The sequence below is a fragment of the Pan troglodytes genome, chromosome 17 (assembly GCF_028858775.2).
Source record: "Pan troglodytes isolate AG18354 chromosome 17, NHGRI_mPanTro3-v2.0_pri, whole genome shotgun sequence".
Classification (NCBI taxonomy): domain Eukaryota; kingdom Metazoa; phylum Chordata; class Mammalia; order Primates; family Hominidae; genus Pan; species Pan troglodytes.
The window spans coordinates 41,227,620-41,240,846 of record NC_072415.2 but is presented as its reverse complement, the minus strand read 5'-3'; the positions used below and the strand labels follow the sequence as shown (position 1 = coordinate 41,240,846).

The 13,227-nt window shown below is 35.5% G+C and overlaps 1 protein-coding gene across 1 annotated transcript in view; it reads right to left on the bottom strand.

Annotated features, from left to right (window-relative positions):
• Positions 1-11,658, bottom strand: part of DSG3 (desmoglein 3) — a 29,858-nt gene extending 18,200 nt beyond the window's left edge. The window contains exons 1-4 of the mRNA XM_523900.8: positions 11,589-11,658; positions 10,259-10,565; positions 1,687-1,722; positions 1,041-1,172 (exon numbers count right to left, since the gene is read on the bottom strand). Of these exons, the coding sequence (XP_523900.7) occupies positions 1,041-1,172; positions 1,687-1,722; positions 10,259-10,306 (216 nt within the window). The 5' untranslated portion in view covers positions 10,307-10,565; positions 11,589-11,658. The remainder of the gene's footprint in view (positions 1-1,040; positions 1,173-1,686; positions 1,723-10,258; positions 10,566-11,588) is intronic.
• Positions 11,659-13,227: the final 1,569 nt, after the last annotated feature.

Below are 13,227 nucleotides of genomic sequence, written 5' to 3'. Positions count from 1 at the left end.
AATCATTTTAGTGTTAGAATATTTGCTTAGACTGTGGCCACATGATAGTGTTAAAATGTTAAAAGAAAGTCAAAGACATTTAATATTGACAAGGCTACTCCTGAAGGCTCCCTCTTTACCTGACAACATTAAAAAACAAAAGATATTTATTTAGTTTAAATTGGGGGAAGTGGAGAGACAAAAAGGGAAAGAGATCGTATGGTAGGGTTAAAATATGTATTAAAATAATTTACTTTTTATTGTTGTAATTTTAAAGCTTTTTAACATGAAAAATGTGAAATATATATAAAGTTAGAACAGTATAACAGGCTGGGCGTGGTGGCTCACGCCTGTAATCCAAGCACTTTGGGAGGCCGAGGCGGGCAGATCATGAGGTCAGAAGTTCGAGATCAGCCTGGCCAATATGGTGAAACCCCGTCTCTACTAAAAATACAAAAACAATTAGCCAGGCATGGTGGCGCACGCCTGTAATCCCAGCTACTCAGGAGGCTGAGGCAGGAGAATTGCTTGAACCTGGGAGGAGGAGGTTGCAGTGAGCCGAGATCGTGCCACTGCACTCCAGCCTGGGAGGCAGAGTGACTCCATCTCAGAAAAAGAAAGAAAGAAAGAAAGAAAGAAAGAAAGAAAGAAAGAAAGAAAGAAAGAAAAAGAATAGTATAATAAACCTGATACATCCTATCACTGAGCTTCAACAGTTATCAATACATGACCAATCCAAATTTTGCTCCCAACCATTTCTCTGTCTTATACATGCATTATTTTTCCTATTTGTTTGCTAGACTCTGTATCCAAGTAAGCCTTCTATATTAAAATTGGTCAATATGTCTCAATTCTTTGTCTCAATTCTTTTTCATAACCCTAGAAGCTACCTTCCTTTCTCTCATTGTTATTATTATTGTACTATTTTGTTGAGAATACCAGTTCACTTGTTCTGTGGACTCCCCAGTCTTCATTTTGTTATTTGGAATTGCCGTATTATTTTAATTTACACCTTATACATTTATTCTAAAAACTCATACACTCCTGTCGATATAACTTACCTTGGCAATTGGGTTTCTTTTTGAGTTATCTTCTCCTTCTCTGCAGGGTTTGGCAAATTTCACCCATTCACGTTTTTGCCTTCTTTTAGCTTGTTGCATAGTCATCTCTTCTTCATCATATTGACCTTTAGTCTTATGTAAAAAGGGATTCCATTTGTTATGGAAATTAATGGCAATTTTTGCTTAGAATATTGATTACAGACACCTAGTTGAGGAACCCCCTATGTTTCAAGATCACTAAGACTGTTAGGTATCTAATTAGCTCTACCTGATACTTTGTCAAGCAAGTAATAAATGTTAAATAACTAAAATAATTACAAAGCTATGTGATTTTTAATATTAGCATTTAGTCGTATTTTATATTTTCTTTTTATACTCCACAGTATCTTACTGGGCCCATAGGGTTTGACCAGCTGATTTGTTTAAGATAAGAAGAAAAGAATGCATGAAATAAATGATAATAATGACATTTATGGATGACTAGTTTTAAAATATTGTTATCAGTTATTAGAATTTTAATTTTATATATTTTCACAATTAAATTATTGAATAATTTTAGAAATTAAATATTCATTTCTACTAAACACAATTTAATTTTTTAAACTAAACTATTATTTTAAGTACAAAAACCTTTTTCATACTTTACCTCTATTCGCAATTCTCCATGAACCAATATGACCACCTGCAGACATTTAAATAAAGTCGAATTAAATGTGAATTCTTCAAATAAGGAATTATATACAATGAATAATCCTGATTATTATATTCCATTGTTCATATTGTGATTTGTTTCTATTTCAAAAGAAGTAAGTTTCAAGAAGCAATAATCAAAGGGTAAGTTCCTACCAGGAAAAGGAATATTACTGTCAATATAAACACATTCCACCAGTTTTTTAATTGACTACAGAATTTTGATGATATAAAGAAGAACCTATTGGACTTTGCAAAAACTATGCCTAATAGTCAGTTGCAGCAACCACACAATTCTTACCTGGCTGCTTTATACACAGTTCCTGGAAGCTATGAAAGTCATTGCTTTGGGAAACATTGGTAAGCACCATTGTGAAATCCTTCAGAAAGGGGCCACAGGGGATTATTAAAAACCATCAGCCACCCAACTGATTTGTAGGAAGGCGATCCTGTATTAGTCCTCTACAATTACAGAACATTTTCTTTAATTGTACAAGTGAAAAGAATGGAATGGAACCAGTCTGGTTTAGAGAACAAAACGTAAAAGATGAGGATATGCTATTCCAATCACAAACCCTGTTTGCAGTGAGACATGGATCTGTTCATCTCTGCTCTATTACTTCAATTTAAATATTGAACTTAATTTTCAGAGTGGCCCCCCAAAATTAAATGATAGTAAAATGAAGCCATGTAGGCTAGGGTCTTCACCTTCTCAAGAGCATATGAGACGTTCATCTGTGTCATTTGTCATCTTCTGTTCTGCCTGGCATGCATTACCTCTTTCTACTCCACCCACTTAAATATTGCTCATCCTTTCAGATCCATCAAGTTCCAACAACCTCCATGAAATTGTCTTTACTGATGTCTCTTTTTCTGAGTTTGTACAACACATATTCTGTACCATGAAATTTAGCCCATGATGGTTTACCACAGTTTATTATTTCTTGTTTTATGTGCATGAAAGAATTTCTGTGCTAAGCCAGGAGTATTGTAAACTTTCCAGTTCAGTGCTATTAGGTTTTTTTTTTTTTTCTTGTAACCCTCACAGGTGCTTAACAAGTATTTGCTAATCCACTGATTATCTGATGAATCTGGTAGGAAAATAATGGTGGAAAATAAGTCAGAAGAAAAAAAAACTACAAGAGTAATAACAGTAGCTAATGTTTATTGTGTAGTTTTGGTATCAGCGGCTACTCCTAGAGCTTTATACTTACTGTCTTATGTAATACTTACAGCAGGCACCTGAAGGAGATTCTAGTATTATAATCCCTAGTATACAGATGAAGAATTGGAGACGCGAGGGAATGAATACTTTGCCCTAGCTAATGGCCATAATAGGATAGCGACCGCAGTAGCCTAACTCCAGAGCATGTACCTCACTACTACTAAATTCTTTTTTTTTTTTTTTTTTTTGAGACGGAGTTTCGCTCTTTTTGCCCTGGCTGGAGTGCAATTTTTGCCCTGGCTGGAGTGCAATAGTGCGATCTTGACTCAATGTAAGCTTCGTCTCCCGGGTTCAAGGGATTCTCTTGCCTTAGCCTCCCGAGTAACAGGGATTACAGGCATGGGCACACCACCACACCCGGCTAATTTTGTATCTTTAGCAGAGACGGAGTTTCACCACGTTGGCTAGGCTGGTCTCGAACTCCTGACCTCAGGTGATCCACCCGCCTTGGCCTCCCAAAGTGCTGGGATTACAGGTGTGAGCCAACTACTGCTAAATTCTAACCAAAGTTGTCATAAAGAGAAAAAAAAAAAAACTAACGGTACAAAGAAAATTATATGATAGTCAATTTAGATTTCTATTTGGCAAAAGACTATGGTTGCTCATGAAACAATGTAGATTTATTACATTGTTTATTTTCTAGGGTTATAATGAATAGACTAGTCCAAGTCTGAACCAAATGAGTAATTATGTCAGACATAAGATGTCAGGACTCTTCCCTTCTAGACATTCCAGCTGAAACCTTGATTCCAAAGAGTGTGTGTTCAAATTTGTCATGGAAAAGAACCATTACTTGTGGTTATAACATGTCTCAAAATTATTTTCCAACATTGTTGCTCTTTTTAAAGCAATACCTTGAGTTACTTGGTAGAAAAGACCAGAGCAATGTAGTAACTGCACAATTCCTTTCTCAGAGCATAAGAATGACTCAGCTACACGTGAGAGGAGGGATGGGCCAGGCAGGCTCCCCTTTACAGGAAAACTGGAGAGTCATCCCGAAAATATGAATCATGCTTGGACTAGCCCTACAGAGAATGATCCTTCTAATACACAATAAGGTAGAATTTCTGTCTTCCCGGGAAGTAGGTGATGGGAAACATTTCTGAATATTGCAATGATCTTCAGATTTTTAGAGGACAGCACAGCCTTACATTATTTAGAATAGTATTTTTTAAAAAAAAATTATTTTAGTTAATATTTATATGATGGCTACTTGTTTTAGTTAATTTGCTAATATAATAATTTTGGATATTTTAAAAACAATTTATGTGTTTTTATTTGTAAATCTATTTTTTCATTGACAAAATTGTATATATTTATCATGTACATGCTGCTTTGAGATATGTATAAACTGTGGAATGACTAAATCAAGCTAATAAATATTTACATAGTTTTCTGACGATTTGAATGAACTAAGTTGTCTCTTTTGGTGGCCTGGATTGGAAATACCAATGTGGAGAAAACCTCCCTTATCTTGAGAATTACTGTACTTTTCTTTCTTTTTGTTTTCTGGTTATTTTGTAAATTTTAATTATATGATTTTTAAAGCATTGATATAGCCTTAGTGCCTTGGTATAGATATGAATTACAAATATTATCAAAAGCAAATCTAATTATTAAATTTAAAAAATATATGAAATAAAGCAATTTGATACCCATATGCTCTATTAGTTAATAAAAATGTATATGGTTGTATCATTAAGGTTCCTATTGAATATGGTATGTACACAATAAATATAATCTGAGGATATGGGTAGCTAGATTAAACAAAAAGCAAGTATAATAGCACCTGCTCTTTACTTTAGTTTGGCCGAGATCTTGTTTGGGGTTACCTCATGCTTTAGTGTGGCAGGGGACAGAACATAAGACTATGGATTAGATGCAGGTAGCTCATCCCAGCCAGGCCTAGGGCCTGACTACACTTCTGATTTCTAGAATGGGGATTCTTGGGGAAATTTGTAGAATGAATTAGATAATTCAAATAAATCAGTCCAAATTTTAAACATGATTTTGTATTTATTAAATTTTTTTGGGAAAAATGTCATGAAATATACACAGGTAAGTAATATCATTCATATTAACATCTTTCATAATATCTCATAGCTTTCTATATATATTGAAATTTAAAATTTAAAAACTCTGAAACATTGTGATAAACTTTGTATTTATCAAAGCAAATTCCTTAATTGAACAAAGTTGATATATGTCTAATTACTTGGAAATTATTTAATTGTGAAGAATTCAATTTCCAATAACTGATTTTTAGAGTAAACTCAATTAATTTAGAAAGTTAAGCCTTGTATCATGACAGAATGCTAAGAAAAATAAATATCCCTGGATATTCTTAAATGCTCATTTGAAATGCTGTGTAGGCTGCAGTCAAGTATGATAATATAAAATTGGATACTGGATTCTGAATCACTGAATTTAAATCCAACTCCCAACCATGTACTAGCATATAACTTGGGAGCATTCCTTAATCTTTCAGTTTCTTCATCTGTACAATAGGAATAATAATTAATTTTACTTACCTTATAGGTTTGTTGTGAGGATTAAATTAATAGGTGTAAAGCACATAGGTGAGCCCAGCCCAAAGTAAGTTAGTTTTATTAAATTGCCATTTAATAAAATGTTAACCAATTCTGTCACCAAACTTCAAAAGAGGTATAAAAGAGCTTTTTTTTTTTTTTTTTTTTGAGACGGAGTCTCGCTCTGTCACAAGGCTGAAGTGCAGTAGTGCCATCTCGGCTCACTGCAACCTCTGCCTCCCGGATTCAAGCGATTCTCCTTCCTCAGCCTCCCGAGTAGCTGGAACTACAGGTGCGCACCACCAAGCCCAGCTAATTTTTGTATTTTTAGTAGAGATGAGGCTTCACCATGTTGGCCAGGATGGTCTCAATCTCTTGACCTCGTGATCTGCCTGCCTTGGCCTCCCAAAGTGCTGGGATTACAGGCATGAGCCACAACACCCAGCCTAAAAGAGCCATTTTTATATGAAGTGACCTGTAATTATTCACTGTCAAGGTGCATAAGATTGTTCTCTTTCTTGACCATGAGAAAGAGAAAAGAAACAGTACTCCACTGTACAATTGTGTAGGTTGCTCCTTGAATAATGCCAGGGCACTGCTCACGCTGTAGTTTATGTGACTGCACCTCCTGGAGTTGTGCAGTGTACAACCTAGCCAGCTGCACAGCAGCTCTCCAAGAAAAAGGTGTATATTAGACAGATTCAATTATTCATCTTGTGATTATGAGTAGTAACCAAATCGTCTATGTAATTTTCTTATGGTGAACTACCCAAAGCAAGGCCTCACCTTAGGCTACCAGCTTGACTCTTAACTGGACAGAAAGAGCCAAAGGCTAAAAGGTTTGTGAGAAACCTCATGAGCACTGAGTGTTCTAGTTCCAGATGAAAACCGGTTTCAGGTATGAAGCAAGAGGGAGCGCTAATTGGTAGAAGTAATTACATCTTTCCTGACTTCTGCCCAAGTAGGCAGGGCTGGAAGAACCACTTCGCAAGGTTATTCTGATTTTAGAATATTAACTTTTTGGGAGGTTCAGTAGGACATTTATTTTTATATATATTAGCAGTGCTGGAAACTGGGTCAATCAGGAGAAGAAGAGATAGCTTAGAGATTTTTCATTTTGTTAAACATTTGGGCCATTTAGCCTAGAATTCTTTTTCTAAAGATTTTCTTTTTAGATGTTTTATAGAAAACAAAGTGGTTGAAGATAGTTGTGCTGTATTTAGAACACTTGCTAACTCAAACTTGGTATTTAAACTACTTCTCTCTTTTTTTTCCTACCACCAACTTCTTTAAAAAAATTGTACTCTAAAAATCTTTAGATTTCAAACCTCTCTATTAATTTTTAGTGAGGAAAGCTTTACCTAATATAGTAACATAAAGTTATATAGCAAATTGTCCAAATGCTCATAGCAGTGTTGGATGACAAACTGTTTCGGATTTGGTGGACTACAAAACACAATGGTTTCCTCTGAAGATAAATTTTTTTTTCAAAAGATTAAATCTCTGAAGATAAGCATTTTCAACCATGAGTCCTTTCCTCAAAAACGTTTATTTTACATTGCATAAAATGGATCAAACAAGCACAAGAAACTGATAAATACTACATTTTTTTTCAAGAGTAGACAGTTATTCCCCATGCCTTCTCCTCCCAAATATAGCTTTTATTTTTTCCTGTCAATTTAAAAATTGATACGACAACTGTTTTTGATATACTTTTTAGCTCAAGACAAATGCAGGCCCTTTCTTGACTTACTAACACTGGTATCCATGGTTATTTAAGATAGTAAGACACAATATGAAGAAGTTATCAAGAATTACCCCATTACTAAAAATAGTACAAGTGATAAAAATTAGAGGGTTTACAAATCACTTCATCTTTCTCACAGCACTTTTTAATTGTTTTGCATGCATTGCTGCTTTATTCTCACTATGACCATTTTCATTAGGCAGGGGGTGGGGTGTGATTCTTATTTGACAGTTGAGGAAACAAAGCCTGTAGTGAGTCAGTGGCATAGCCAGAGATTTAAGTCTATGACTTTGCTATTATTTCTCACTGTTCTGGGCAACCCATGTATGGTCACTGGATGGTGGATTATTACAAAACCTTCAAACACATCTGCCAACTTTCAGAACCCACCCTGCAACAACAAAAGATGAGCATTCCCATTTGAGAATGCTTTAGAAAACATTGCTTTTCCCCCCCATGACCACATTATTTCAAAACTCTGGGTGGCTCCCCACTTGTAAAAGGTTTCCATGAGCCTTCACAAAATGCACTTTTCAATCTGACCCTCAGCTGCCTTTCCAATTCACGTCCAGATTCTCCAAAGCAAACTGTCATGCTAGTCAAATTGGTGTGTCCATTTCCTCTAGGCAAATCCTAACTGTGCCTGCCTTTGATTATACTCTTCTGACAACCCAAGAGATCTCCTTTTGGCCCGCCCATCTATACTTATCCCAAATCAGCTCAAATTTCACTGAATCCATAAAGATTTGATTGCCTCTCTCCTGACTGACACTGCCTTCTATCAATAGCATTAATAGTAGACCAGTACTGTCCAATAGAAAGATAAAAACCACAAATGCGAACCACATATAATTAAAAAATTTAGTCACATTTAAAACGTTTTTAAAAGGTGAAATGCATTTTAACAATACGTTTAACTTAATCTAATACATCCAAAATACTATCATTTCAACATGTAATCAACATAAAAAATTATTAATGACATATTTTACATTCTTTTGTTCATTCAAAGTCTTCTTCAAATTATGATGTATATTTTATATTAAATAGCACACCTCAACTCAGACCAACCACATTTCAAGTGGCTTAAAACCACATGTGGCTAGTGGCTACCATATTGGACAGAGTAGGTCTAGACCACTCAGTTGAACAATTATGTATGAAGTTATATTGTTGTTTAAACAGCATGTGTATGTAAAATTTTCTTGAGTGGAACCAAATACATGTCATTTCATAGTTTCCTTTATGACTAGAATTATAGCGACATTGTGCAGGGGTTTTTTAGTTTAGAGAAGGCTCATTAAATCATTCATTTATTCATTCTTCAAACAATTGCATGTCCACTCTAAGACAGATATAATAAGCATTGGGAATATAAAAATAAAAATTAGCCTCAATATAAGGATGTCACAGTCCCTCCAGAATCAGAGGGGTAATTGAGAGTGGCCTATATGTCAAAGCAGAAAAAAAAGAGCCCCCCTTAGCTTATGGTGGCCCAATCCTATGTCCTCATGGCAATACTATCCCGACAGCCCATGCTGCATGGCCCCTAACTTCCTGAGCTTTGCCATTGGCTTGGACATAGGGGTTATCAGACCACCTGGAGTTCAGCCCAGACATTTCCCATCTGGAAAGGTGGGAAAGTCATACAACTGTCACATTTCTCTTTAACAACATCCTCCTTTCAAATAAAATCAGGTACTGAACACAGTTACATTGTCGTAATAGAAATAGAATCTTAGAGGCTGGGTGCAGTGGCTCACATCTGCAATCCCAGCATTATGGGAGGCCGAGGTGGATGGATCCATTGAGGCTAGGAGTTTGAGACTAGACTGGTCAACATGGCAAAACCCCATCTCTACTAACAATACAAAAAAATTAGCTAGCTGTGGTGGTGCATGCCTGTAATCTCAGCTACTCAGGAGGCTGAGGCACGAGAATCACTTGAACCCCAGAGGCAGAAGTTGGAGATCGCACCACTGCACTCCAGCCTGGGCAACAGAGCCAGACCTTGTCTCAAAAACAAAAACAGAAACAAAAACAAAAATCTTAGGGAGAGCTAAGAAAGTCCTTTCTTGAGATCTATCTCCCTGTGACTTCTTGAAGTCCATTTATCTCAATTTTTTAGATGAAGAAATGAGGTAAATTGATGCCTAGGCCAACCCAGCTTATCATGGAAACCATACAAATTAGCATTAGGAATTGTTTTGACATTCATTTTTAAGGTATATTTAACTATTTTGATATCTGCGTGTAACAGATAATATTGTGACTTTTCTTTTTTTTTTTTTTTTGCTATAAGAACACAGTTAAGGAGTAAGTTAGTCTGTAACATCCAGGTTTTAAACAGTCTGTGACATTCCGTTTCTCTTTTAGATAATACTATGTACGACTTTCTCAATCAACAGAAGTATTACTCTTCTGAAAAAAATGGCTTTAAAATGTTGTATGTCTTTCCCCCCATCCCCAAAGGCTGACGTTTTCTTTTGGCACATAATAGCTAAACATAAATACTTACTTAATAATCCTCCCAACTTCTCTAGAGTCAAACACTGCTTTGATTTTAATTCTGCGATTTTTTACTTTTAAAAGCGTGTCAGGTATCAAGCCCAGGCGTGTAGAGTTCTTAGCTATATGCTAAGAGACATGTAGTCTTGGAAAATAGAAGTGGCTCCTGTGTTCTTGTTTGTGGGTTAGAAAAACTAGTAAAAGCATAACTTTAAAGAAAGTGAAAATGTTGTGGAAAATATAACCTGTGATTAAGATTACTTAATTCACTAACTAAAAAAAATTCTAAATGGTTTTTAAAACTCATTTCTTTCTGGTTTATTTTTCTATGTAAAATACAACATAAACAAAAAACAACAAAAGAAGGAAATTGGTAATCTTCACGATTTCATTTCAAAGTGTTGATTTCCACTGCACTCCTTTTAGAATTTATAATAAAGATTGTGCAATCAAATATAATATTCTTTAACAAGGGAGGAAGCAGGGAAGTTTGTGATTATTAGGAAAATCCAGGACTTACCATGAAGATGGCCAGAGCCCCTGTAGTTCTGGGGAAGAGCCCCATCATTGTCTGTGATTTCCCTGGTGAAAAAGTCCAAGTGAGCCGCTGCTTCTATCCTGCCAGCCGTCTGCAGATGATGTCTAAGAAAAGCCCTCTGCAGCGTCTCTGCTGCTTTCCAAAGGAGTCTACAGATGGTCTGTTATGCGGTCCCTCCCCACCCTAAACCAAGGGTAGGTCTCACCAGAAACGCTTGCATCACCTTTGCTCCCAGGTAAAAACTTAGCCACACCTCGATTCCTAAAGCAATGAAATCCTTTGTTGGAAGCTGAAAGAAAAGTTCACAGGCTAAAGACAAAGTTTAATAGGAAGGTACCAGATGAATAATAAATTAATCATGATGTGGAAGTGCAAAAGCTAGTCCGGACTACAGTTTGTCAGTGTTGATGTCTTATGGCTGAATCTAGTTGACTATGGTTACAATGAAAACCGAAAAGCAAAGCAAAACATACAAAATCCCCCAAAATCTAACTTGTAAAAGAGCATTTATTTTCAGCCTGAGTATGTGTGGGTAGATCTAAAGTTAAGCAAAATGTAGATGTTAAGCAATGATATATTTTATTGAAAGGCACTAAAAATATGAAGAAGAAAAACATCCCATTAAGCAACTATGAATGTAGGCTTTGAATAAAAAAAAAATAGAAATAAAATTGAACAGTTATATGGTGCCTTGAATATTTGAAATATATAAATAATGCGTTGCAAAATTACTCTGATAATACCCAAATGACATCTTTTATACTGTATTTCTTTTCATTTATAACTTTCAAAAAAGCCTAGATTGCCTAATAAGGTAGATTATCTTGGTGCTCTTTTCATTACTCAAGACATTTTCCCCAGTGTGGTGAACCTGCTTGCTGTTACATACTCGGAAGTGCTTAAATATTTCGACTCTAACCCAAGATAAAGCAGAGGGGAAAAATTACCAGCCCCATTTTAGCTACTTTGCTTATAACATTAGAATTTAAAGTACTTTTTACAGTTTCAGAAATATTGAAAGAAAGGTTTGGTAGAAGAGCAATTTTATCTTTGCAAGTATTACACATTAGGTTTTAGAAACCACTTAATCACAGTTTTTTTTTTGAATCGGGGTCTCGCTCTGTCGCTCAGACTGGAGAGCAGCGGCGCGATCTCGGCTCACTGCAACCTCTGCCTCCCGGGTTCAAGCAATTCTCCTGAATTGAGGAGGCTCTCTCCTGCCTCAGCCTCCCGAGTAGTACAGAAAATGAAATATTATTCTTATTTATTTATTTATTTATTTATTTATTTATTTACTTACTTACTTACTTACTTGAGACTGCGTCTCTTTGTGTTGCCCAGGCCGGAGTGCAATGGCGCGATCTCGGCTCACTGCAAGCTCCGCCTTCCGGGTTCAAGTGATTCTCCTGCCTCAGCTTCCCGAGTAGCTGAGATTACAGGCTCCCGCCAACTCGCCCGGCTAATTTTTGTAGTTTTAGTAGAGATGGGGTTTCACGTGTTAGTCAGGATGGTCTCGATCTCCTGACTTCGTGATCCTCCCGCCTCAGCTCCCAAAGTGCTGGGATTACAGGCATGAGCCACCGCGCCAGGCCAATCACAGAGTATTTTAAGCAGAAAGGACTGTCTAGTCTAGGAGTTAGAAAAAACATCTTGTGAACAAAATTTTGTTTTTGTTTCTTTTTAAATTGTGGTAAAATATACATAACATAAAATCTATCATTTTAACTATTTTTAAGTGTACAAATCAGTGGCATTAAATATATTCACATTGTTGTGCAACCATGACCATTACCACTCTTCATTTCCAGAAAAGTCTTGTTTTTGAAATAAAGACTTTGTAAATAAAGTTTTATTGGATCACAGCCATGCCCATTTGTTCATGCATTGTGAATGGCTGCTTTTGTGTTGTAACAACTGAGTTGATATGGATAGAGACTGTATGGCCACAAAGTCAAAAATATTTTCTTGTTCTTTACAGAAAAAAAGAAAAATTGCTCATCCCTGAGTTTTACCATATATCTTAAATGGATTTGTGACAAATCTGATGAGTGTTGATGCTAATAGAGAAATAATTAGAGAACCCTTAAAATCTGCTTCCACTAGGAAAGAAAATTTCAAAAGATCAAATTTGGTGTTCTCTGTAGAGTTCCCACTAAATTCTATATATCATATTTTATGCACTTTTTGACTAAAATCAAAAAGTGAACTACTACTGAATCCTTTCCAACATGGGAAAACTGAGACACAGGACAAGGTCTTTTCTGAGTTAGGAAGTAATTTCTCTGTGACTAGACTAGTTAACAAATAAATGTGATGAAATCTGAGCTGAGTACTATTGAATTTGTTAGTGATTTATATAATGTGGAATTCAGTGACCAAAATGTTGGTTACCTTTCTGAATTTAGTGTTTGAATTTGTTTAACAGTGGTGAGAGTTTGGGTTCATGTGGATGTATATGGATGCTTTTTTCTTATAATATAATGTGAGGAAATACATAAGCATGGACAAACCCCATAATATACTAGAACTTATTTTTTCAATGAGGGGATTATAGATGTATTTTTATTTTTTCTTCATTACATCTTTATATATTACATTTTCTGATTTTGTTTTTTAATGAGGATACATTGTTTTTATAATTAAAAAAGAAAGTTATTTGAAAAATAATGTGAAGAAAGCTAGACTTTATGAATAATAGCATTCTAAACTTGGAGGCAGGGAAGAAGAGACAAACAATACACTTTTAGTTTTTTCTTTCCCATCATTTAATATATTGCAACTCTTCAGGGTGTTATTGTGATGAAGGCAAAGGAGATTTTTAAAAATGATAGCCAATGAATTATATTTGTAAGCATACCTATTAAATTGCATTGTGGACTAAATTCTAGATATGATTCACTTTGTTATGATCTGCATTTTCTAAAACTCCAGTTTGTTAACAATTTTAATTA